The following is a 25,847-nucleotide window of genomic DNA, read 5'->3' as shown; positions in this document are numbered from 1 at the left end:
GAGATAGGGGATGTACTCCACGGTTTGGGAGGAGATAGGAGATGAACTCCTAAACTGGATACTATTTGGGAGGAGATAGGGGATGGACTCCATTGATACAGCAAATTTGTGTATCTATTGTGAAGTATGAAAGTGTTTTAACATGACTTTGATACAGCAAATCTGTGTATCTATTGTGAAGTATGGAAGTGTTTTAACATGACTTTGATACAGCAAATATGTGTATCACTTAAAGTATGGAAGTGTTTAATATGAGCTTTAGTCTCATTTGAATTATTGATATTGGAAGTATTTTTATATGAGCTGTTGTCTCATGAAAATTGTTGGCCAGGTTCTGAGCCATGTTATGAATTGGAACATTGGATAAGTAAAGAAAAGTGGGATGTAACATGGACTTGATTGTCATGGAACTGTATTGTGATATAAATTGGTTTATAAGTGTTAACCATCTATCAAATGCTATTGTTTTAGTCATTGCTCATATTTAGTTTAGTGTATCTCTACTGGGCTGTGATTCCTCCTATATGGGACATCATTTTCAGGTTCAGGTGACATGCTACCTCCAAGGACATAGCTAGGGAGGCTTAGAGACAGAAGAATTCTTGTTGTTATCTTTTGTGTATTACATGTAAATTTAAGCCAAGGGCTTAATGTGTATGAGTTAGTACTTTTTTTTGTAACCAAGTGTTGGCTTGGAAAGTTATAAGCCCATAGGGCATTTACTTTTGTTATCAACATGTAGTACTTTTGTAATGAATACTCTGATGAATGGAATTAAGTTTTGTTTACATATGTCTATGCATGTCAATAATGTGGGTTTCAATGTATTATTTTTGAGGGCGTTACAGCAGACAACTTTATCTCATTCTCTGAAACAATCTGAGTCCATATTGGCAAGATCAAACAACCAAACCATCCAAACCAGTAACATTTCGAAAACCCACCAGCCTCTGCAATCATGGCGCAGATCACGACACCAAACAATTTGGAAACAATACGGTTATAACATGGAAACATATATAAAGGGTATAATAGTAAACTAATACTATTTAGACACAATTTATCGGACTTTCTGGAACACTTTCTAATTTAAATAGGACTTCAAACTCTATAAGAAATTTCATAGGACTTTACATTACATAAGTCTCCCTAATAGGACTTATAAATAATTGTCCCTAAAATAAAAGTTAATTACCTAAAAGTCCTATTTACAAATGTTATGGTAGCTCAGGTCCTATCTAAGATTTTTTGAACCAATAAGTCCTATTTAATAAAACTGAAAATATTATCAATTTTTTCTAATTTTAAAAACTAAGAACATCATCAATTTTACATAGTAATGTTCCAGATAATTGTTTACTAACTGAAAAAAAAATAGAGCAAGAGATTAAACATTTTTGCCCTTTTACTTATTGGTTTGATTAAACTATCCAATAAAACCGAGAATATTATCAGTTTTTTCCAGTTTTAAAATTGAGAATGTTATCAATTTTTTCAATTTTTTTGTTTTTTAATTTTGAACATCAATGTTCCACCATCATACTCCTTTTATAAACACAAAATTTTTAGTTTTGCACAAAAAAAATAATTCAGTCGTTTCAATTTTTTCAATTTTTTTTGTACATAATTTTTTTAAAAAGTTTTTTCAATTTGAAAGTTGATATTTTAAAATTTAAAAATCAAAATAAATGTCAAATCATCATTTTCTTTTATAAATAATTATAAATTATGAACAATCATTATTTGAAAAACAATTTCGACATTTAAAAATTTAATGAGATTTGAAGGTCTAAAAGATGTTAGTTATGATTTAATGGAATATAAATTCATAAATTAGGACTTGTGCGTGAATACCCCTTAAAATAAATATTGTAGACATTTTATGTAGTATACTAACATTTAGTTTAAAGATTAAAATATTATTTCTTTCATCACATTTTGGGTATGAATTTAGTTTTTAATTTGTAAATCCTTCTAAAAATGTTTATACAAGATTTAATTTGTTTCTATTTTTCTTATAAGAATGTTATATAATTAAAAGTCTTTTCAAAATGCTTACACAAAAAATAAATTTAATTTTTAATTTGTAAATCCTTCTAAAAATGTTCATACAAAATATAACTTGTTACTGTTTTTCTTGTAAGAATGTTATATAATACTCAAATTAATATTTTTTTATTTATTTTTAAATGCTTACAACACAAAAAATAAATTTAGTTTTAAATTTCTAAATCCTTCTAAAAATGTTTATACAAAAAATAATTTGTTTCTATTTTTCTTATAAAGAATGTTATATAATTAAAACTCAATTTTATATTTTTCTATTTTTATAATGAAGTTTGAAAACATTTCCTTATTAATAAATAAATAATAATGCCATATTCTTTCATTTTTAAATTTTACTTTAATTTAGTTTCTATTAATTATGACATTTGTTTTTCTAAATTACCTTACCATTAAAGAATCTTATAAAATGTCTAAAAAATAAAGTAACATTTTTTTTCAAATACCACTATTATACTCAGAGTCTTACATTTCTTATAATTTTTTCAATCATTCTCCTTTAAAAGATTTATTATTCTTTCAAATATAATAATATAGTAAGTTGAGATATGCAATCTCATGTGGATGGTTTGATCAATTATATTAACTTAATATTATAATCGATGTAATAAAAAAAGGGGCATTTACATACAAGTCCCATTTTGTGAACTTATACTCCATTAAGTCCTAAATAAAATTATTTGCTCCTTCAAGTCCCATTAATTTTTAATAACCCAATTTATCCTTCCAAGACCTCCTCATAGTTGCCAAACATCCTTGTTGTCTTCATTCTCTCTCTCTTCACAGTTGCAATTTGAAGTTCTACGCAACTTTAGTTCGACGAACATGGGTGATTCGATCTGGGTCTTGATTCGTCGTTGATTGAAGAGAGAGCCATTTGGTTGTCATGTACTCGGCCTTTCTCCATGGAGGGATGTGCATTCCTTTTCTCTTCAGGCTCTGTCTTGCAGCCTCCGAAACGATCGAAACGATTTGCTGAAGACGATCGGCTCGGCTGACAAAAATGTGTGGCAAAGTTTGGAGGATTGATTTGTAGCCTCCGATTGATCAAGCTATCTCGAACTCGGATCTGAAATCTATGTCTATCAACACTCTCTCTCCTTCCACAATCACATCTATGTACTCATATTCACCTGAATAAATAAATTATACACAAAATCAGACGATGATTGAAACGAAATCTATCGTATATACATATATATTTACACATAAGACACACACAGAGAGAGAGAGAGAGAGAGAGAGAGAGAGGACTTACCGGCTGGATATGATGAAGATTTTTCCCATCGCGATTTGCAAATTAAAGTATGCCCAGATCACACCAGGGCTTTGAATCAAACCCCAAATTGCAACCTTCCAAGTCAAAAAGTTCACCAGATCTGAAATTGTAACCCTATGTACTCAACTACATTGTTCATCTGAATTCTAATTTGAAATTGAGAACATTCTCATTTTATAATATTTTCAATTTTAATCATGAAAAAAATTGAGAAATTTCTCAAAATTGATAATTATAAATTTCTTAGTTTTGATAATTATAAATTGAGAACATTCTCAATTTTGGGATTAAATGACAAAACGTCTTTTTACCTATAAATGAGACTTTATGGTTCAAATTTTTTTTCACAAGACCTAAGCTATCACCAAATATGTAGATAGGACTTTTTGGTAATTAATCCATAAAAAAATAGATGCTATTATTATTGTTTTTATTTTTGGAGAATGAAAAAAAAATATAACTAATTATTTTATTTAGACCATCTATTATCTATAATTTAACTATTTTAGAAAGTAAAACTTTGTCGGGTGTTTAATGTTAAAACTTTCAATCATTTTTTCCCATAATTTTGATATTGAAAATCTTATTAATTGTGGCCCATATTTTTATCTAGTAAAAGTAGGTGTTTGGGATTAATTTTTTAGTATCTTTTTTATTGACTTTTTTCACCTTTAATGGGTTTTTTTTTTAATTTTTAAAATATTTTAAACATTTAGGTTATTCGATTAGACAAACTAAAAATGAAAAAAAAAAATTATGTTGAAGACAAAAAAAAAAAAAAAGGTCAAAAATAATTGACTGTTTTTACTTTTTTTAGTGATTTTTTTTTTTTTTACTTTTAAATTTTTCTACATTAGATGAACTAAAAAATTATTTAAAAAGTTACTAAAGACAAAAGAGTTAAAAAGAATGTGACTTTTTTAATTGAATATCAAATAAAGACTGAGGCTAGTTTTGGAAAGTTCATATTTTAGAGAAAACAAAAAGAGTAAAAAAAATCACTTTCTTTCTACTTGTTTACATGTTTTTTCATAAAATTTTAAAAAAAATTACTAAAAAGACCAATTCTCAAAAGTTTATTTTAAGTTTTCATTAAAATTTGCATCTTAAAATATTATATAAAAAAAATAAAATTATGTCAATGAGACAATCATTTCTTTAATGGTAAAATAAATTTTATGAAAACTTATCAGTGTGTTTGGTTTGAGTTTTCTGGATTAAGTTTTTTGAAAACTGAGTTTTTTTATTTTCGTGTTTTTTTGTTTTTAGTGAATATTTTTAAAATTTTAAACATTTTTTTCACTTTTTTAGATGCACCTTACTTAGATGTATCTAAAAAGTAAAAAATTTGTGAAAAAATATTTTAAAAAATTAATAAATACATAAAAATACAAAAAAAATGTACTGAATTCTTGTATTTTTTTTATATTTTTGGTATTTAGTGAATTTTTAAAAGATTTTTTTTACAATTTTTTTACTTTTTAGGTGTATTTATGTTAGGTGTGTCTAAAAATTAAAAAAAAAATTGCTTAAAATATTAAAAAAATTTAGTAAAAACAAAAAAATACGAAAAATAAGAAAGTAGAATTTTTTGAAAACTATTTTTGGAAAAATGGAACCAAGCAAGCTGTATAATTTTTTTTTTATTTTATAAGAAAAAATAATAATTAAGAATATTGATCACTTGTTAGGAATTTTAGTTCCATGAGTGCAAAAATGGCCTGCTGGCAAAGCTCGTCGGAGCCCCAACTAGGCCTGACCTAACCAGGCTTGAGGCCCGACCCAGTTCAACCCCCCAGGCTAAGGTTTGGGCCATGCTTTTCTAGTCCGGCCTGATTAGCTCATCCCACAAACGCCCAACGTTTTTTAAGCTATTTTAGTAAAAAAATAATAAATAAATAAGAAATTATCTGGCTTGGCCCAGGCCCATCCCAAGCCCAAGTCTAGGTCCGAGGCCTAGATTTCTCTAGGCCTTGGGCTTGAAATTGGATTGAGATTTTGCGTGAGTAGACTGACCCGTTTTTGACAAGAGCCCGTGAAACACAAGGCCAGGCCGGACCGGACCGGACCGGGTCGGGTCAAAATTACACTCTTATTTGGTTATAAAAGGTGATTATAGCTTATTTTAATTTGGGAATCCGTGTAAGACTGTTTGGTGCAATTTCTATTTATAACCTATTCGATAGAATAGCTTAAATAAACTGAAAGAAGTTGATTATTTAAAAGTTAAGAAATGAATGCTTTTAACTTCTTTTTTATTATCGGAATTTAACTTTTAAAAAGGTCTACCAAACAAGGCCATTAATAGATATGACACACACAAAAAACAAAAAAACAAAAAAAATAAAAAAACAAAAAAACAAAACAAAACAAAACAAAAGCCCTCAACTTAATTGATCACCAAATTTATTTAGATTAGATTTGAATAAGTTTTAGATTTTCATACCTACCTTATTATTATCCCTAATCACAAAATTTTTAGTCATGTCATTTTTTTTTATTTGAAGGGTAAATTACATTGACACCTCCTGAGGGTTATGTTTATTACAGTTTCCCCCTCACCTTTTGGAAATTACATCCCCCTTCTTAAGGTTTAAAGTTTCATTATAGATTGCTCCCTCCAGCAATTTAATTTTTTTAAATACCAATTTTGCCCTCATTGGGTAAATTACATTGATACCCCTCACATTTTAGAAATTACAATCCCCTCCCCAAGGTTTAAAGTAGCATTACCAATTACCTCCTCGGTTAGTATTAGTTGAAAAAAAAAATTAATTGAAAAAAAAATAATTGGAAAAAAAATTATTTGAAAAAAAATTTTGTTAGTCAAATTTTTAAGTTTCTATTTAAAAACAATGTAAACTCATTTTTTGAATTTACGTTTTTTCCTCAAATTTACAAACTGAGATAACCATTTATAAACCAAAAAAATTATCAAACAAGTTTTTATGATAGGTTTTTAAATTTTTGTAAATATAAATTGAAAACTGAAAACGAAATGGTTACCAAACAGGCCTCAGATGGTAAAAATGTCGTAAAATTAACAAATAATTAAATAAGTTACCAACGTAAGAAATGACTTATAAAATAAAATAAAAATGGTACTTTTTTTTTCTTTTTCTTTCTTTTTTTGTTACATCAGAAAGAAAAAAAACAGAGGGAAGGCTAAGCCCTTTCCCTTGAGACCCCTATCATGTCTGTCATAAGGTAGCTTCTCAGTTCAGCTAGTGGTTTATTCACCACCAACATGTCCTCCGGTTGGTCTGCACCCAATTTGGCTAAGGCATCCGCACACAAATTCCCTTGTTTCTAGATATGTTGAATGGTGTACTCAAAACCTCTTCAAAGTATTTTGGCATCCTCTACCAAGTTTCTGAAAAGGCTGTTGCTCTCAATTGGTTTCTCTATCAGCTTCACCACCTAGAACGCATCAGTTTTGATGAGCACATTGTTTATGCCTTTTTAAAGAATAACAGTCAGTCCTTTATATAAGGCCCACAACTCAGCTTTTAGACTAGTTCTGTCACAGCCCAAACCCGGCCCTATGGGTTTAGCACCGTAACCGGCCAGTAATCCGAGATTACCGAAGGCCTGCTTAACAGTAATACAGTAAAACAGAGTACAGGGCCTGGCGGAAGCCGATACAGTAATTAAACAATGTCCAATGAGCTGTGACAGTCTGTATGCCAAAAAGATTTTTCATGCATTCATACATACACAAACAGTACAGTCTACACAGAATTTACAATCACACAGTACAGGGACCTAATCCCTTGATAACAGTACGGTAAACATTCAGTCTATACAGAACAGTTAGACAGTATGAAGACAGGCGGGGGAAAACAAACAAAACACCCCCAAGCCATAACATGGCAGCTCGGAACCTCGCAGTGAGGCACAAAGGCTGGCTTGACAAAACTGGAGTTACCCTGACGCTCCTAGCTCCGATCTGGTGCCTGTACACCTACATATATATATATGAGCAGTGAGCTAAAGCCCAGTGAATAACATAAAGCGTAAAGGGGTTTAGAATGAATGTCCTTACAGTAATGAAGACAGTTCAATTCAATCAGTATTTCAGTTGTTCAGTACAGTAAACAGTCATATGTGGTACATCCATTAGCATAACAGTAACAGTAGGTCTTGAAAGACCGAACAGTAATGATGGCCATCAGTCAGTAAACAGTAGTGGTTCCACGAGGGAACCGACAGAGATCTCTGTAACAGTAACAGTAACAGTAAACAGTAGGTACTAAGGATGCCACAGTACAGTTCAGAAATAACGGACATACATTCATTCAGTAATACCAGTTCAGTAAACAGTTCAGTTCAGTATTCAAAAGATATCAGTTGAACATATCTTTACACAATTGTTACTCACAGAGTTCGGGCTACAGTATGCTAGAGCGTGTCTCCCCAGTCGCCAACCCTACACAGTTAACAGATTGAACACACTAAGCTACGCAGTTAGGAAAGATTAACAACTTAATCCCTAATGCCTCGGTGTGTTCTACATCTATATCCTCAACAAGATGTCTTAAACTAGGCCTAAGAATGCCTAGAATGGGATGAGGATGCAAAGATGCACATTTAAAAGCATTTTCAGAATTTTCAGGAAAACAGAGTTCCGCTCGAGCGCAGGTTTCCCCGCTCGAGCGTACAGGCAAACAAAGGTACATGCTCGAGCGTAAACTTTCCCGCTCGAGCGTACTGTAAAAGTACTGGATGGGTGAAATCTCCGCTCGACGCCCGCTCGAGCTTGAGACAAGACTCCGCTCGAGCTCCCAATCCTCCGCTCGAGCGGACTGTAAAACAGTGCAGAGAGATGCTGGATGCTCGGATTCCACGCTCGAGCGGCATTTCCCCCGCTCGAGCGGAAGTGCAGAATCTGGACATTCCAGATTGCACCTCCAAGCTCAAAACCAAGTTGTTAACAACTCAAAACCGATCCTCCTGGGCTCATTTTCTGGAAAACTCTTATAAACACATATAATAACATGTTTCAAAGCTCAATTTTAAGAAATCAAAGCCCAAGGGTGTTTAATTCAAACTCAATTCAAACCAATTTCATGAACAATATGAACATGCAAACATGCATGAATTCAAACCAATTCAAAGCTTCAATTTGATGCTCTAAGGAGCTAATTGTTTCCAAAACATGATGAAATCATGGACCATTACAAAATTATGGACATGCATGTGAGGAAACATGAACTTACAACCTCAAAACTCATTAATTCAAACATGCAAGCATGAAATGAGCTCTATATCAACATGTATGAACTAAAACATGGCTTAGCTCTACAATACATGAACCATGCATGAATCAACTTAAGGACAAAATCAAAAAGATGAAATTCATACCTAGGCTCCTTGAATGCAAGTCTAGAGGTTCAATCTAGCAAGAACTCCTCTCAATTCCTCCAATTCTAAGATGAATCAAGTTGAATCACTCTACTCCTCTTACTCTCTCTCTAGTCGGCAAAACAAGGAGAATGGCTGAGCAAAATATGTTTGATTCAAGTGTAAGGCTCTCAAAGGTGTATAGGTAGTGGCCCACTCAAGGGCAAGGTTGTAAATAAGTCCAATTCATGTGATTAACTCATTTTAATCTAATTTAATCATACCTAATCAGTTTTTAGGTAAATACACCATAAAATCACATTAATTATGAAGATCATAAAACATTAATCAATTCCCAGTTCGGCCGCCGATAAGGCCTTCAATTAGCAGTTTAAACATATAAGCATGAACAGATAATCATACAGTCAAACAGATAGAATGCAATTCAGCTAACATATACTCAATCAATTCGGTTTCCAATTTTAGTCAGTCAGTTCAGTACTTTTACCAGTCCAATTATCAGTCACGATCAGTTCAGTTTTAACGGTAATCAATGTTTATCGGTAATCAATCAGTCATTAATCGGTAAACAGTATGAGGGTTGTTACAAGTTCACATCTGCATTTTGCTGTAAAATCCACACACCCAAACTCCTCTCTCATCTCTAAGCAGTCCACCAAAGCCTCTTTCTCCTCTAGCTCTCCTGCAACCGTCAATATTCATCTTGGTTCTCTCCGCAGGTGGTAAATACCACTGAATCAGTCTATAAGCTTGTCTAGGCATAATAATTAAATTAAGAAAAGATTTGTTGATTTCTCTAGAGTAGTCTAAAATGAATTTGAGGCTCTCTTGGTTACTAGTATTCTTATTTTCAAACGCAACATAATTTTTATTTTTTCAAATTTTCCAAAGGTTCACAATGAATACAATGTACCAAGAGATGTCTCCAGAAAAATGTTTTGTATTTCTAGAGTTACTCTTAATCCAATCCTCCCAAGGATTTCTCATCAAATTGAAATACCAAGTTTTATCAAAAATTCTAAGCCACACTTCCTTAGCCTTATAACACTCCTTGAAAAGATGATTAAGATCCTTAGTTCCACTGCAGTGAGGACATGTGGGATCATTAGTTAGACCCTTCTTTACCCTCATATAGTTAGTTAGCAACTTTCCATGGAACACAATCCATAGAAAGGCCTTAAGTTTCTGAGGAAGTCTAAGTTTCAATATCCAATTCCAGTCTTCCTCTATTTCATCTGTACCTTGCATAAACTCATATACAGATGAAATAAAGAAAGCACCATCAGTACACCCTTCCACATAGGAAGGTCCATATCAGAAGCATTGGGAGGGGCCGGCCCAAGATAAGATCAGAAATAAGAGTTGGGAAAATATCTTTAACCCCATTCTCATCCCAATTTCCATCCTCCCTCATCAAGTCTTTCACATGTAACCCACTTAACTAATTATTATGCATGTTTAGATTCTAGTGTGGAATAAATTCCTCAATAGGTTTGTGTAGCCACCAGAACTCCGCTTCGCGCGCGAGGGCGCAAAATGTAGTCCTAGCTACTACAGTTCGGACTCCTGTCACGGTTTTGAATCTAATCTCACAAAGTGAAATGTGAGACTGATAAATCACCAAAGAGTCCAAATCCGGCAAATCGTTTTAGAAAATCGATTTTAATCAAAAGCGCCAAACATGGACTGCTTTGCCAGATTTCAGAGTCGCCACATAAATATTTTGTTTTGGAAAATTTAGGAAACCCTGACTTGTGCTAAAGGCCACGTGCCCGTCGTTACCAAAGTTACCTCGGCTCAGGAACTTGGATACGAGAAGGGAAGGTCCTGAAATGAACACCTCCGCTTGCCCGATCAAAAATCGGCATTTACTAACATGATATGTTGTTTTTGAAAACACATGTGTTCTTATTCCGATTATTAATCTAATTTACTATGTGATGCGCGCAGCATACAAGTATAGACTAAATCGCTCAATTTGGAACAAAACAATTCAATGTTTGTTTTTCGAAAATGGTTTGAAGTTGTTACCCTCAAGTAGACTAAGACGCGGATTTGTCACCCTCAAGTGGGCTTAAAACAACATGATTTGCCACTCCGCAAAGTGGGCTTAAAATGCCCATTTTGATGAATTGTTCCAATTCAAGCAATGAAGCCTTCATCCACAGGCATTCATGCATTTAAACATATAAGCACATAGCATCATGGCAAGCATACTATACATGGCAACATACACATCTCGTGCAGTATGCTAAAGCGTAAAAGCTTACCTAGTACTCCGAGACAAAACAAAAAAAAATTAGAAATCAATGCATGATCCTAATTATACAAGATGCCTAATACAACACATGCAAACTGCAACTAAAATAGGCTTGGCTATCTAGAATGGCATATGAACACAACACTCGATAATATGCTTTGAAACACGTATTCAAGGAAGTGTATTTAAAGTACAATGCAGTTTGTATGATGCGCCGAGCCTGGAGCATGCAAGACAGATGAATGATGCACACATGCAAAGCATAAGTATGCTAATTGAAACATGCCCTAAATTAACCATCAAAAGTTGATAAATAAAAGGGAGAAAGACATGGGGTTAGAAGACATTCACACACACACGCACACTTATTACAAAATTTGCCCTCTCGACAGAGGGTTCGAATAATAATAAGCTAACTAGCTAATCTAAGCTAATTAAACTAATTATTACAAAACGAAGCTAATTAACTAACAAGTTAGCTAATTATTACAAAACAAATCGATTAGCTAAGCACGTCAACTAATTAAGTACAAAATCAAAGCATTAGCTATCTAAGTAAAGCAGTAAGAAGAGGTCCTCGGGAAGAGGGGTGCATGCATGCTCGGTCGCCTCGTTCGGAAATCCATCGCTATGCCCCAACTTGCTTCTGTTTGCATTTGATTTCAGAACACTGCACAAACCTCCAGATAACTTCTACTCCAACATGGAGACCTCCGGGAGGTCTGCCAACCATTTAATGGTGTTGTAGACCACCTAAGTTTGCTGCAGACAGAAAAGTGGTCGGCCAGCTACTTTTTCTGGTCCGTCGACCAGAAAATTCTGCCAAGCTCCATTTTGCTGCAACAGAGAACAAGAAGGGACACGACAGTGTATTTGCAAGGTATGTGTGCATAACTACCCTCCCTATCATTTCTTAAGCCCAAGGGAGTGCGGTTCTCGACTCTTAGGCCACCAACCAAGCATCGCGATGCACGATGGCCGAGAAGCCAAGTTTGCACAATTCAATGTCAATGAATGCACAAATAACACATAAGGGCCTTAACCTCTATCATGCATGATTAAGAGGGTCGGCGACCGAGAAATGAGGCACGTTTCATCACTTCAAGTATGAAACGTCCCTCATTTCTCGTGTTTGGATTAACACCCTATCCAAACACAATGCAACACAACATAAGCATGATCAACCTATCAATGCTAATGGCATGCAAACACAATGCAATGCATGCACATACAAACACAACACAATGTAACAACATGCAAACAAAATGTAATGCAACAACATGCAAACAACATGCTGTGCAACAACATGCAAACAACATACTATTCTACCAATGCTAGAATGGCATGCACAAGATTCTATCATGCAAACAATGCATGCATGGCAAGTTTAGAAGCTTAAGGTAGCAAAGCTAGGAAAGAGCATCTCACAAGAGGCATGAAAAACAATGCTCAATGGACTTAAACCGAATATGGACAGACCTAAATCATGCCAAAACAGTGGCCAAAATGCTTTGAAATGATGGCATGAAAGGCAAGATGGTAATGCTTATGCAATGGCCTATCAACTAAGCATAAGAGCACAACCCTCAAACATGATTAAGAAGTGACAGACATGGAAGTGTGACAACACTATATGCACTGAAATCATGTATGAAATGATGCCAAATCACTCAAGCAACACAAGTATAGCATGCAAGAGGGCCTAAGGCACAAGGCTACCAAAGGGACTACACAAGAGGCATGGAATACATGGCACAAATGATTGAACTAGCCATAGACAGAGCTCAAATAGGTCAAAATAAAGACCAAAACATGCTGAGGTGGGAGCTCAAAAGTCTAGGCATGCATGCATGCGCATTGGTCCACAAACAAGGCAATAATGCATAACCCTTAAAGGCACTCAAAGAGTGAAAGAAGTGAGAATATGGCAATGCTATTCGCTCTAAAATAACATGTTAAATGATGCCAAACCATGCAAATAGCCCAAGCAATGCATGCTAGTGACTTGGGAATTCAAAGCTAGTGAACTAGAATGCACTATGGCTATGCAAAGCAAGGCATGCATGACCAAAAAACAATAAAATAGAGCTTAAGCATGGTAAATCATGAGTAAAATCTTGCTGGAGTTGAGTCAAAATCATGCCAAAATGATGGTCCAAAGCATGATGCATATTAGGCTAGTTTGTGGAATTGCACTACAAGTGCAAGGAGCATGCAAGAGGTAATCAAACCAACCCTAGACAGAGCTATAACATGCTGAAATAATGCCTAAGACATGCTAAGATGGAGCCAAAACATGCCAGAAAGACATGCTACTTTGATGAGCCACAAATAGGATTACACTACGCATACAAGACGCTTGCAAGGGTGGCCTAAACTAAGCCAAAACAGAGGTATGCCAAACTGAAATAAAGCCAAAAATAGGCTGAGAACAAGCCAAAACAAGCTTAACAAACATGCTACTTTGATAAGCCATCAACACAAGCACATAAGAGAAGAGGAGGAGGGACAACCTCCACCCATTTGGGGCCTTAAAACACACTTTCCACCTCTAAAATTCCTCTAGAATTCAGTAGTGAAGAGGCCAAGCAAAGGTGATCACAAAGGCCTAAAGTGATGGCCCAAAACAAGGCACAAAAGGGAGTAGACCACCCCCCAACACCAAAGAGACCTTAAACAAACATTTCAAGCACTTAAAATCAGAACTTTTTGCAGTTGAAAGTTAAGCCTAAAACATCATGCAAATAGGGCCAAAAGCTTAATCAAAAACAAAAGTTTAAGGGGCTAGAAACTCACCCTTGAAGAACAACTTCAAAGTAGCAACTCCAGCAGCTTTTCTGAGCTAAAACCAATCCAAAAACACCAAAACTAGCTTTAAGGTGCCTCAGCTCCAAAGCAAAGATGTTTGAGTAGGTGTTTGTGTGCAAAAATGTGAAGAAACTACATTTTTAAGTACAAATATGGAACAAAAGAGAAATATAGAGATAGAGATATATCTATAGCTCTATGCCAATTTTCTAAACCTGAGACAAGAAGGAGGAGGCTCCCTTTTATAGAAAACCATGCATCAAGCTTGTTCAACAAACTTGAAGCTTGAATCAATCCCTCCATACACGTGTATGGAGGATGCTTTTTGTACCCAACAGCTGGCACAGCTAGCATGGAAAATATCTGCAGAAAGTGCAAGAAAGCTGCCGACCAGTTGAAGTGGTCGGCCAGCTACTTGCACTAGTTGGCTGACCAGGAAAAGTGGTCTGCAAGAAGAGAAAGTGGTCGGCAAGGGGGAGGAGTGGTCTGCACAAAGAAAACAAGGTGGTGGCATGGCTGCTGACCACTTTTGGTTGTCCACAGACCACAAAGACCAGCTGGCTGACCAGAAAACTGGCTGGCAGGGAAGAAAAGTGGTCTTCAGGGAGAGAAACTGGTCTACAACCCTTATTCCACCCTCCAAGCAAGGAAAACAAGGTTTGGTTCAAAACCAAACCAAAAAGGAAGCAAGACAAAAGTCCGCAGGACAAGGCACACAGCCATGAGTCTCGAAAACTAGTCTACGAGTACAAAAAGTGGCCTATAAGAGGGAAAGGTGGTCTACGACCACAAAAAGTGGTCTACAGACCTCTGTTTCCTTCTAGACCAAGGCAACAATGCATGGTCCAAAAACCAAGCCAAGAGAAGAACGTTAAGAGGTCCCGAGACAAGGCACTCGGGCGAAGGCTTCGAAAACCGGAAACTAGCCTACAAGAGGGAAAAGTAGTCTACGACTACAAAAAGTGGCCTACATGCCTCTCTCTCTCTCTCTAGGAAACGTTAACAAGGCATGGTCTACAAAACAAGCCAAAACATAAAGAGTTCAAAGGCCCGGAGGCAAGGCACTTAGCCAAAAACTCGAAACAAGCACAAACATGCGCGATCATCGAGCGCTCAATCGATGATGTCTGAGTCTTAAGGTCGGTCAAAAATGGGGTGTCTATAGTTTGGCTCCACACCACCAATCCTTACAGTCTCACCATCACTTACTTTCCATTTCACCCATTCCATGAGAGTGCTTTTGGTACTCATTATCCTTCTTCAGAGATGAGATGCTTTCTTCCATTTGCTCCACCCTTGAAGGGATGTGTTCTTTAAGTACTTATTTTTAAGTACCTCACACCACATACCTTCCTTATTGCTAACCAGATTCCAGCCCAACTTTGTAAGCAAGGCTAAGCTTTGGTCTCTGGCCTTTTTAATTCCCAGACCCCCTTGTTTTTTTACTTTACACACAATATTCTAGTTAACAAGATAGACTTTTTTCTTGTCCAAGGTGTCACCCCAGAGGAAGTCCCTATTCAACTTATCAATCTTATTACTAACTTTCTTAGGGATTAGCATAGTTTACATGGTATAAGATGGGATGGCAGCACTAACTGATTTTATCATTGTTGTTCTACCAGCCATGGATAAGACATTAGTTTTCCAACCGGCTAATCTCTTCTGCATTCTCTCTATGATATCATTGAAGTGTCTTCTATTAACTATTCCACAAATTAGGGGAACACCTAAGTATTTCCCTAAATCATTGGTTAGAGAGATACCATACATAAAGCTCAAATCTCTAGCTTTCCGCCTATTAATGTTAGGAGACACATAGAGTTTAGACTTGTTGAGATTCATTGTTAGCCCAGAGATATTACAAAATTCCTCTATCACTCTCATGGCAGTGCTACAAATAAGCATGGTAGTGTAGCTTGCTTTTCGTGCTCCTTTTGGAAGATGATTAGCCTTACAATTCGGATTCTCGTGGTTCTGAATCTGATTTCACAAGTGCAATACGAAATAGATAAACACTAATGAGTCTAAATCTGGCAAATCTTATAGAAAATCAAATTTGGATCAAAATGCCAAAAGTGGACTGCATTACCAGATTTCAGAGTCGCTACCTAAATGTTTTTGAAAAATTTAGGAAACCCGAGACTCATGTCAAAGGCCACGTGTCCATCATCACCAAAGTGTCTCGGCTCAGGAACTTGGGTACAAGAGGGAAAGGTCATGAATTGAGCACCCCACTCGCCCGATCAAAGATCGGCCTCTACTAATCATGATGTGATTCTTATTTACATTATATGCTCTTATTCTAGTTGTTAGGCTACTTTACTATGTGTTGCACACAAGTATAGATCAATTCAAAAAATTTGGAACGCACTGATTTCATGTTTGTTTTGAAAAAGTGTTTTGAATACGTGTCACTTAAAAAAGCGAGCTTGTATTGACATTTAATCAAATTATTCCAAGTTAAGTAAAAAGACTTTCATCCACCGGCATTCGAACATGTATATCACTTAAGCACTTAGCCTCATGGAATCATGTTTAATGACATGGCAACAATCACACGCTTGCAATGTGCTAAAGTAATTAAATGCTCACCTAGTACTCTAAGGCGAGCCAAAAAGATAAAAGAGTTAGAAAAAAATGCATGATTCTAACTAATGCAATATAATTAATGCAACACATGCAATTATGCAATTAATAGGCTCGGCTACTAACATGGCATGTGAATCAATTTGGTAGCATGCGGTCTAAGCACATTTTCAAAGAAATAATCAATAACAATGCCTGTTAGAATAATGAACTGAGCTTTTATGCATGCAAAACAAGTGGATACAAATTATGGAAAATGCTAAGGAAACATGATGTTCTATGCTACCTTCATAAGCGAAGAAATAAAATGGAGAAATAAATGAGGGTTGGAAGACATATACACTTATTATAATTTTGCCCTCATGCAAGAGGGTCCAAATGTCTAAGTGTCAGAATTAAACTAATTATTACAAATCCAAATAACAAATAAGAAATAAACTAGCTATCCAATTTATTACAACAAGGATAATAATGAGCAATAAACTAGCTATCTAAGTTAACTAGCTATAACAATTACAAATAAATAATAATAATAATTACAACCGTATGGGAACATCAATTTACAACATTGATATAAACAAAGATACACAAGGATCGCATGCACGTGACGATTTTCAGAAGCAACTCTGTCTGACTCCCTAGGAATCTGCCTTGTTTCACCTTCAGCCACTACCCTCTATTTTTGCAAAAAAACACTTTGCTTACCAAACATTGGAGGCCGCCTGGCCCCTAATGAGGCCTGGCCGGGTCCAAACTAGGTCGACCATGCCTTAACTTCAGGCAGAAATCTACTTCTGTGCTCAGAGGTGAAAACATAACAAACAGAGCCTTTTTGAGCTTTGTTTGTCCTTTCTGCTCTTCTCTATCATGGGAAAGCTCAAGAGAAAAACAAGTTTGGTTCCAAAATCATCAATAAGCACAAGATGATGGCTTGATGATTTTGAACACATTTGGACAAAAAATCAATTAATGCAATGAAAGACAACCACCCCTCTCTCTTATCATGAAGTGAGCTCAAAGAGAGAGGTAAACACGCTTCAAGGTTCATCAAAACTTCATGAATCGATGTGTGATGACTCTTGACACGATGGACTCGGCATAACGTCCATCCAAGCAATTTTACTCATCTTTATTATGTTGGTTTCATTGATTTTAAGCCAATTTTATTATTCCTTTCCATTCTTTAATCAATTTGTCCGGAGTGATAGTTGAGTCCACTAAATTAGAAGAAACGCCAAACGAGAAGTGATCTCAAACATGAAAGAAGGACTACGCCTTGACGATGAACTTCTGTAGAGATTAAGCCATTGAGTATAGGTCTCTTTCTCATGCCTTGAATAACAATCAATCGTTTCAAATAACTCTCAAACAAAAGAAAAGAAGAAAGGAGGAAGGGCACCGAAATGATTATGCACAATTGATAGAATGAGACTCTTTAAATAGAAACTAAATAAAGAAAGCTATCAACTCAAACGACTCTGTATCTAAGGCCTAAACAACCGAAGCCATGAGGACGTACAATATAACAAGAAAAGTATTCAAAGCATAAACTAGTTAAATGGAATAAAACAAACCCAAATAGCCCCTAAAGCACCAAAAAAAAAAAAAAAAAAAAACAGTAGCTAAAAGTGTATTAAAGAGCACAAAAAGATAAGTAAAAGCAAGAAGACACCAAACTATTAAACAATAACAAGGAGAGATGGCTTGTAACAACCCAGAGTTTTAATTATTCTGTAGAATTTATACTAATATTATTTGATCTCAGTTCGAAAAATATATAATTTATTATACATTATTATGCGTAATTTTGTAGAATATATATTGTTATGCGTAATTTTGTAGAATAATATAATTATTAAAAGTTTAGGGGTCAAAATAATAATAATAATAGGTATGGTAGTGTACGGGAAAGAAATACACCTTCTCGTATAATCCTGTTGACTAAGTCCACGCTCCTCCGTACGACGTCGCTTTATCACCTGAAAACACAAACGTGAGCTAGCCGGCGGGTGTGTGCCGGAAACCTCTCCGATGCCTAAGTCAGTAAGCTTGACAAATAGACAAAAACTCTGTATAAAAAGCAAAGTTGTGTGTTACCTCCTCCAAGGTGATGTTTGTGAGCTTTTATAGGTTTCGTGTGGCACAATCCTAGTAGGAATTCTACTCCTCCATGCAGAGTCCTCCTAGGATTCATACTCCTGAAAGATAATGCTTATCCTTCAACACCCCCCACTGCTTAAACCAAGTGGGATGGTTTTCACTATGGCCGAACTACGACATGACCGAAATAAAACTGGCTATGCTGAGCCACAGAATAGGCCGAACTATCCTTAGTTCGGTTCCACAGTTACCCCATACTTATCTCGGTTCTCTCATATAGAAATCATGGTGTGTTTAGACCGAGCTTCCGTGTAGCAAAGTTCTGACCGATCTAACCATAATACGTCGTGACCGGATTAACACTGAGACCGGACTAACTCCAAGTTGCCTCCGGACCGGAGTAGCTTTACATCATCTTGGGCCGAAGTAACTTTACCTCTCTTGGGCCGGAGTAACTATATCTCTCTTGGGCCGGAGTAACATTACGGCCTTTTTACCTAATCCTTCGTACTTTGGGCCACAAAGTCCATCTCACAGCTCGGCCCAATTTTCACCAAAAATTACCCTCTCAGGTAGTAAAATAAATAATTAATTTTATGTTGGTATATGATAAAGTGTAATTTAATTAAGAATTAATTAATTTATACAATTATATCAAAATATTGGGTCAAAATATAAATATTCTAAATTTAAGATAAATACAAATCTAAGTTGATAACAAGCAAATCAGGTGAATTAAGAAGCAGATCTGCGGGAGATACGGATTGGCCACGTGTTGGCTTGTTAGTGGCGTTACTTTCCTATAAATAGGGAAGAAGGGATCAGTCTGTAGGAAAGAGAGAAAGAAGAAAAGAAAAAGAAAGAAGAAAGAAAGAAAAGAGAGAAGAGAAGGGAAAAATATTGGAAGTTGAAAGGATTTTTGATAATGAAAAGAAAGAGTAAGATATTAAAGTTAAAGTGAGTCATATTATACCTTGAATTATCAAAATGTATTTTATGTATGTTTTAACTTATCAAAATCTGTTTTATACAAGTTATGTTTTTAATAAAAGTTATATTTTATAAAGGTTTTAGTTACGTGGTTTATCTTCTGAACCCTATTTGCTTAAAAGGAAACCCATGGATATGTCTGTTTATATTTTAAGAATATTTGACTATGACCTTATATACAATTATGTTTTATAAGTACCACCATAGGAGTCCCATGCCTTGGGGACTTAAATAACCATTGGCCTCTGTTTGACCACTTTGTGGTCCTTTGTCTGTCATAGATCTATTGACCTCTGTTCTGTGCGGACCATAGTGCTGTGCGAAGCTAAGTGCTATACTATCGTGGGAGCCACCTCTAGAATCCGTACGAGCCACCTCTTGAATCCGTACCTCTGTTCTGTGCGAACAAAAGTGCTGTGCGAAACTAAGTGCTACACTATCGTGGGAGCCACCTCTAGAATCCGTACGAGCCACCTCTTGAATCCGTACCTCTGTTCTGACTGTCACTTCTGTGACCTCTGCTCTGTTCTGTTCTGTTCTGTTTTGTACCGTGGTTATGGTGATATATTTACATAATTTATGTATTTTAGTTTTCTGGTACTTAAATGATTTATTTACCAAACTGAGTTATGTAAATGTTTTGACTACATAACTATCCATGATTATTTCGTGCCCTTATACTCTTGGTATAATATTTCTCACTTTGCCATGTGCTTATAGTTGTTTACCAATTTTTAGAAAACAATGTAATTCAGAAATAGCTTATGGAAAGTCTTAGATGCGGGACTGCGGAATAGACACACACAGTATTTTTATTGATATTTTTCTATGTAAATATCGATCTTTTTGGTCAATAATTCTGTAATAAAAATACGAGCTCCGATTATTATTTTGGTACCCTTATTTAAATATTACTTCCGCTCGCGTTATTTGGTTTGTTTAAGAATTGGCCGTAGGTAACTTCAGTTACTGGCCATCACGATGCTTAACCCTTGGATACGGGGAGCGGGTCGTGATAAGTGGTATCAAAGCAATGGTTTATAAAATAAAAAAAAATCATCATTGGAGCATAGGACACGTGCACATTTAAGAAGCGGGATAGCGGGTAATTAGTACCAAATTATTATATTTTATTCGTCGATTTAATTATATTATAATTTTATATGATTATATATATATAATAATTTTTTTTAGTGTGCCTAATTTGTGAAGGATATTAGATATAATTTATATTTGCTATAGTAAAAGAAGGACAAGAAAAGAAGGATGTCAGACTCAAACACCCACCAAAATTATAGTATAATTAAATACATATAATTTTCAGTTCAGTATTCAAAAAAAAAATTTATTTTGATGTTTTTTAAAGTGGGTTCAAATTATAAAGATACTAATTTTGAAACTATTTCCCATCAATGAAAAGTTTATCTCAAATTTTTTAATTCTTGAATATAATTCAGTCATTGTGTTATCATTTTTATTTATTTTTATCGTAAACAAAACGAGTGAAAATTTTTTAAAGTCGCTCTTTATTTCTTATTTTGGCCAAAATAATTTTTTACAACTAGACAGTGAGTTATTTTTGGTAAAAAAATTTTTTGAGGTACTATTTTCTATCAGATTAATCATCTCATATATATATATATATATATCAGAGTGCGCAGCGAATAACTTATATATGACAAATTTCGAGGACGGAATTTTAAAAGGAGGGAAGATTGTAACAACCTAGATTTTTAATTATTCTGTAGAATTTATACTAATATTATTTGATCTCAGTTCGGAAAATATATAATTTATTATACATTATTATGCGTAATTTTGTAGAATATATATTGTTATGCGTAATTTTGTAGAATAATATAATTATTAAAAGTTTAGGGGTCAAAATATAAATAATAATAATAATAATAATAATAATAATAATAATAATAATAATGAGTGTGGTAGTAAAATAAATAATTAATTTTATGTTAATATATGATAAAGTGTAATTTAATCAAGAATTAATTAATTTATATAATTATATCAAAATATTGGGTCAAAATATAAGTATTCTAAATTTAAGATAAATACAAATCTAAGTTGATAACAAGCAAATCAGGTGAATTAAGAAGCAGATCCGCGGGAGATACGGATTGGCCACGTGTTGGCTTGTTAGTGGCGTCACTTTCCTATAAATAGAGCAGAAGGGATCAGTCTGTAGGAAAGGGAGAAAGAAGAAAGGAAAAGAAAGAGGAAAGGAAGAAAAGGGAGAAGAGAAGGAAAAAATGGTAGAAGTCGAAAGGGTCTTTGATAATGGAAAAATAGAGTAAGGTATTAAAGTTAAAGTGAATTATATTATATCTTGAGTTATCAAAATATATTTTACGTATATTTTAACTTATCAAAATATGTTTTATACAAGTTATGTTTTTAATAAAAGTTATATTTTATAAAGGTTTCAGTTACGTGGTTTATCTTTTGAACCCTATTTGTTTAAAAGGAAACTCATGGATATGTCTATTTATATTTTAAGAATATTTGACTATGACCTTATATACAATTATGTTTTATAAGTACCACCACGGGAGTCCCATACCTTGGGGGACTTAAATAACTATTGGCCTCTGTTTGACCACTTTGTGGTCCTTTGTCTGTCATGGATCCATTGACCTCTATTCTGTGCGGACCAAAGTGCTGTGCGGAGTTACGTGCTACACTATTGTGGGAGTCACCTCTAGAATCCGTACGCGCCACCTCTTGAATCCGTACTTCTGTTCTGTGCGAACCAAAGTGCTGTGCGGAACTAAATGCTACACTATCGTGGGAGCCACCTCCAGAATCCGTACAAGCCACCTCTTGAATCCATACCTCAGTTCTGACTGTCACTTCTGTGACCTCTGCTCTGTTCTGTTCTGTTTTGTACCGTGGTTATGGTGATATATTTACATGATTTATATATTTCAGTTTCTGGTACTTAAATGATTTATTTACCAAACTGAGTTATGTAAATGTTTTGGCTACATAACTATCTATGGTTATTTCGTACCCTTATACTCTTGGTATAATATTTCTCACTATGCCATGTGCTTATAGTTGTTTACCAATTTTCAGGAAACAATGCAATTTAGAAATAGCTTATGGAAAGTCTTAGATGCGGGACTGCGGAATAGACATACACAGTATTTTTATTGATATTTTTCTATGTAAATATCGATCTTTTTGGTCAATAATTCTGTAATAAAAATAGAAACTCCGATGATTATTTTGGTACTCTTATTTAAATATTACTTCCGCTCGCGTTATTTGGTTTGTTTAAGAATTGGCCGTAGGTAACTTCAGTTACTGGCCATCACGATGCTTAACCCTTGGGTACGGGGAGCGGGTCGTGACATGGCTAACCCCTCCACTTTTAAGACTTCAAACCATATTTTTTAGACCTTTTTAAACTCTGAAAAATAGTTTAAAAGTCAAAGAAAAGAGTATAAAAAACAAGGGTGTGAGCTATGAAGTAAGGTGCAAGAAAGGATGTTAATCCTTTGTACCTTTGGTAGCTATTCAAACCCAAGTTTCAACACTTGAAATGGATCCAAAAAGCACGAGAACACAAGAAATAGATATAGATAGATTGAAATGAAAGAAAAAACAAACATGACAAGCTTATACCTCTTGAAGAGAACAAGCTTTGTTTGCAAATCAAACTCAATCCTAGCACACTCTCAAGGTTGAATTATGATTCTCAAGGCTCAACCAAGGCTCCACCAAGGCTCCAAGGTTAAGGTTTAATGGTGTGTATGGTGTATAGATATAGCTCAAGGATGGTAAGCTTGCTCAAAGATGGCTTGGTAAGGAAGAAAGAGCTCTCAAGTGAGCGTATAAGCTCTTTGGAAATTTTTCAACCTTCAAAACAGAGATATGACCTCGTATTTATAGAATTTGAGCAAAATAGGTTGAAAATATCTTCAAAAATAAACAGTTGGTGGGCACCCGCCCAGAACAGTGTTTATCGCCCACAAGGCATGGCCGGCCCCAAATAGCCACGACTGGCCCTCAATGAGGCACGGCCGAGCCCCAATGTGTTCATTTGTTCCTCTGTTTCAGGCTCCATGTAGGGTGGCACAATATACAAAAATGGACCTCTGAGGTAAGAACAAGGTAAACATGAAAGTTTTAGGATTGTTTTAGAACTCAACCTTGGATTCCTTTGTTGAGAATTCGAATCATACACAATGTAACTTTCATCATCGAATGCCCAGGTCAAAGCGCCCAAGTCTTGTAGGCTGTCAAAAAATGGGGTGTCTACGAGTAGCTTGACCAAACAGCATGAGGTCATCAGCAAAGAATAAATGTGTAATATTAGGACCTCCTATACTTGCCTCAATACCTTTCCAATGTTTGTTATCAGCTTTGAAGCAAATCATATTAAAAAGTCTCTCCATACATAAAACAAATAGGTAAGGAGATAGAGGATCTCCCTGCCTCAAACCTCTCTGAGGTTTAAACTCCTCCAGAGGCTCACTATCCTAGATAATAGCAGTACTAACACTAGTGACACAGCTCATAATAAGATCAACCAGATTTTTTGTCAAATTTAAATTCCTCTAAAGTTCGTTTTAAAAAATCCCAAGAAATATTGTCATACGCCTTTTCCAAATCAATTTTAAAAATCATGCTCCTTTCTTGCCTCTCTTATGATTCAATGAATGAATGATCTCTTAAGAAATAATAAGGTTATCACTAGTGTTACAGCTAGGGATGAAACTGATTTGGTTAGGTCTCACAATTGTACTTAAAAAAGGTCTAATTCTACTCACAATAATCTTGGAGATAATTTTATAGGATACACTACAAAGGCTTATAGGTCTAAAATGCTTGATGCTCTCAGGGTTTTCAGTTTTTGGAATTAGAGCAATCAAATTTTTATTGACCTCAGGAGGAATTCGCTTTTTAGAAAAACAATTTTTCACAAAATCATAAACATCAAGCCCAATAATGTCCCAGTAGGTATGATAAAATAAGGCTTTAAACTCATCATTCCCTGGGGCCTTAAAGGCATTGATGTTTTTCGTAGCCCTCCAAATCTCCTCATCAGATAAATTTCTAATGAGATCCAAGTTGTCCTCATGGTTAATTTTACATCTTACCAAATTATTCCACTGTTCAAGAGAGACAGTGTCAGAAACACTGAATAGTTTAACAAAATATGAAGTGATGAGGCTTTTGAGTTGATCAGTCTAGTCAACCCAAGAACCATTCTCATCTTTAAGCATCTCAATTCTCCTTCTCCTCTTTTTATTCAGGGTAGTAAGGTGGAAATACTTAGAATTCTTCTCTCCCTGAGTAATCCAATTAGTTTTAGCTTTTTGGAACCACAAGAGCTCCTCTTGATATTAGACTTTATTATATTGGTCAACTAAATCCAGCTCAAGGTTGTGGAGGTTATGGGAATAATTAATGGCTTGAGATTTTTGTATGCCTTCAATTCTTCCCAATAACCACATCTTCCTTCGAAAAATATTACCAAACACCTCCTTATTCCAAACACTAGCCTCATGACCAAGTGTTTGTAACTTATTATATATGGAAGTGTTATTCTTACTCCAACTCACATCCACCACATTCTTAAAATCCTTATGAGTGATCCAAGCAGCCAAAAATTTAAAGGGTTTACAATTGGAAATAAATAAGGACTTACCTTGAGTGAGCACCATCATAGGTGAATGGTCTGAATAGGTGCGAGAGTGGTTCCTTACAGCTCCATCTGGAAAGGTAGTTCTCCATTCAGTGTTGCACATAGCCCTATCGAATCTTACCATAGTGTTAGCCCAACATTTCCTATTGTTAGACCAGGTCAGCCTTGGTCCTGTGCATCCCAAATCCATCAGCTCGCAATTGTCAATTCTCTCATTAAACTTTCTACTTCTCCTCTGGTCTTGGCTTAAGGTCTGTTGGTGACTTCCATGGAAACTTCTCTTGTCATTAGGAGTAATAAAATCATTAAAATTCCCAGCAACTAACATGTGTTGGGCAATAGCCTCCAACTGGTCCCAAAGATCATCTCTCTTGGCTCTACTTGGACTAGCATAGACAATTGATAGTAGCCAGTCAGGGCAATCTTGCCTCGAAATAGTAGTTGTAATCTACTACAAGCTAGCTTCTAGCACCCGTACATTAACAACATTAGGGTTCCAGAGCATCCAAATACCTCCACTCCTACCTATAGGATCCACATGGCTTGAGGCTGTAAAACCCATAACATTGAAAAACATCCCCATCGATTTGAATTCAACTTTAGTCTCCATAAGTACCATCAATTTTGGTTTGTGGATTTGGACTAATTCCCTCAGATTCCTTTTGAATCTTTTATTTCCTGCCCCCCTACAATTCCAAATGAGCAAATCCATGGATGAAATT

General features: G+C 35.2%; 1 protein-coding gene across 1 annotated transcript; it reads right to left on the bottom strand.

The window, feature by feature from the left end:
• Positions 1–15,341: 15,341 nt before the first annotated feature.
• Positions 15,342–25,453, bottom strand: LOC145822295 (uncharacterized). The gene is made up of 4 exons (XM_082918942.1): positions 25,129–25,453; positions 24,677–24,816; positions 24,248–24,589; positions 15,342–15,758 (listed from the first exon to the last, which is right to left on the bottom strand). Exons 1-4 carry the CDS (start codon positions 25,451–25,453, stop codon positions 15,342–15,344), a joined length of 1,224 nt encoding a protein of 407 aa, XP_082775068.1.
• Positions 25,454–25,847: the final 394 nt, after the last annotated feature.

The sequence above is a fragment of the Camellia sinensis genome, chromosome 1, assembly GCF_055761805.1.
Source record: "Camellia sinensis isolate YWXY chromosome 1, ASM5576180v1, whole genome shotgun sequence".
NCBI classification, from domain to species: domain Eukaryota; kingdom Viridiplantae; phylum Streptophyta; class Magnoliopsida; order Ericales; family Theaceae; genus Camellia; species Camellia sinensis.
Note: the sequence above shows the minus strand (reverse complement) of the source record. Positions and strands in the feature narration are given on the sequence as shown.

What these genes read in the sequence shown, in the direction of transcription:
- LOC145822295 (XM_082918942.1), bottom strand. Translation starts at nt 25,453, where the DNA reads ATGTTAGTTGCTGGGAATTTTAATGATTTTATTACTCCTAATGACAAG. An exon ending in TATGATGGTGCTCACTCAAG is followed by an intron (nt 24,817 to 25,128) that starts GTAAGTCCTTAT and finishes TCTAATATCAAG; the next exon opens with AGGAGCTCTTGTGGTTCCAA. An exon ending in AAGATGAGAATGGTTCTTGG is followed by an intron (nt 24,590 to 24,676) that starts GTTGACTAGACT and finishes TCTCTTGAACAG; the next exon opens with TGGAATAATTTGGTAAGATG.